This window comes from Pipistrellus kuhlii, unplaced genomic scaffold (genome assembly GCF_014108245.1).
Source record: "Pipistrellus kuhlii isolate mPipKuh1 unplaced genomic scaffold, mPipKuh1.p scaffold_m20_p_3, whole genome shotgun sequence".
Lineage (NCBI taxonomy): Eukaryota > Metazoa > Chordata > Mammalia > Chiroptera > Vespertilionidae > Pipistrellus > Pipistrellus kuhlii.
In genome coordinates, this window is record NW_023425529.1 from 46766614 (window position 1) to 46768690 (window position 2077).

Genomic DNA, 2077 nt, shown 5'->3' on the forward strand with positions numbered 1-2077 from the left:
ATGAAGAATGAGCTAAATAGGAATTACTCAGAGGTGACTGAGTTTATTCTACTAGGGTTCAGAATCCCTTCAGAACTACAGATCCTTTTATTCCTAGTATTCTTGCTCATCTACATGGTCACTGTGGTGGGAAATATCAGCATGATAATTGTCATAAAGAGTGACTCCAGACTTCAAATACCTATGTATTTCTTCCTTAGCAACTTGTCCTATTTAGATCTCTGCTACTCAACAGTCATCGCTCCCAAAACTTTAGCCAACTTCTTATCCAATGAAAAGAAAATTTCTTACAGTGGCTGTGTGGCCCAGTTTTTCTTCTTTGCCCTATTTGTGACAACTGAAGGCTTTCTTCTGGCTGTCATGGCATTTGATCGATTCTCCGCCATTTGCTCCCCTCTCCTTTACCCTGTGCACATGTCCCAGAAAGTCTGTGTTCACTTGGTAACTGGATCCTATGTCTGTGGAAGCATCAACTCCATAGTCCAAACGAGTTTCACCTTCAGTTTGCATTTCTGTGGAGAAAACAGATTGGACCACTTTTTCTGTGATGTCCCAGCCCTGATCAAGATCTCCTGTGTTGACACCTTTGTGAATGAGATTGTACTGTTCATTCTCTCTGCTCTCATCATCCTCACCACCACAGCAGTCATTCTGGTTTCCTATGCTTATATCCTTTCCACTGTCCTGAAGATCCCCTCGACCCACGGCAGGAGTAAGACCTTCTCTACCTGTGGCTCCCACATAGGAGTGGTGAGTTTATTCTATGGGACGGTGTTCTTTATGTATGCCCAACCGAGAGCCATCTCCTCACCGCAGCAAAGCAAGATTGTAGCTGTGCTCTACACACTTATAATACCAATGCTAAACCCTCTGATATACAGCTTGAGAAACAGAGATGTGAAAGATGCCGTGAGAAGTATATTATGCAGAAAAAGATTCTCTCACTGACATTTGTGAAATCATTATATAGCACAAAAATTTTGTTTCTAAGGGTTCAAGTTACATTTGTTCTTGTAAAATTATTATATTAAAGATATTTTTTAATATGGCAACACATATTTTAATATTTTATAAAATAATGTTTATAACAATATAGGCCTATATATCATTACTTTATTTGTTTAGAATATACAAAGTCATGTGTTCATAATTTATGATGTGCTAATATTATCATTTCAATTTTACTTTGATTAAGAAGTAAATATTGCCCAAACCGGTTTGGCTCAGTGGATAGAGAGTTGGCTTGCGGACTGAAAGGCCCTGGGTTCGATTCCGGTCAAGGGCATGTACCATGGTTGAGGGCACATCCACAGTAGGGGGTGTGCAAGAGGCAACTGATGGATGATTCTTTCTCATCCATGTTTCTAACTCTCTATCCCTCTCTCTTCCTTTCTGTAAAAAATCAATAAAATATATTTAAAAAAGAAGTAAATATTAAGAGCTGTTATTTCATAATAATTAAAATAATATTGGTCTGTGCAAATTATTTTTTTTATTTTTTTCATTCTACAAAGCAACTAAGCTGATATTTGTTTGGAAAGGATAACAGCCCATTGTGTGGTTGACAAAACAGAATGGTAATGATTACATAGAACACTTTCCAATAAAAGGCCTAATCTTTTTTAAATATCCAAGTTTATATTCTGAGGATTATCATCTTTAGAATTAAAACTCCTATAAAAAGGAACCCATAATATATTATGAGGGAGGCAATTTTTTCACATGGAAAGTGTATCAATAACATTCTACTAATTTTTATTTTCTCATTTTCTTTTGAATATAAAATGATCTATATATATAAAAGCCTAATATGTAAAGTGTCCCCTTGGTAGTTTGACCAACCAGGAGTTTGATTGCTCATTATAATGTGCACTGACCACAAGGGTCGGCACGGAATGAAGGGAGGCCCTGGTCATCAGCCAGCAGCTGCTGGGGACCTTACCCATGCACAAATCTCATGCATTGAGCCACAAGTACATTTTATAAGATGACATATAAAAGATAGGTACTATATGCCATTTGTAATTTTTATGACTATTTTCAAATGAGGAAATTGACACACCAAGTAAATATTAAC

General features: G+C 36.8%; 1 protein-coding gene across 1 annotated transcript; it reads left to right on the forward strand.

Moving 5' to 3' along the window:
- On the forward strand, positions 1–948 carry LOC118728366 (olfactory receptor 12-like). The gene has a single exon (XM_036454817.1). The coding sequence runs from the start codon at positions 1–3 to the stop codon at positions 946–948; it is 948 nt and encodes a 315-aa protein (XP_036310710.1).
- Positions 949–2077: the final 1129 nt, after the last annotated feature.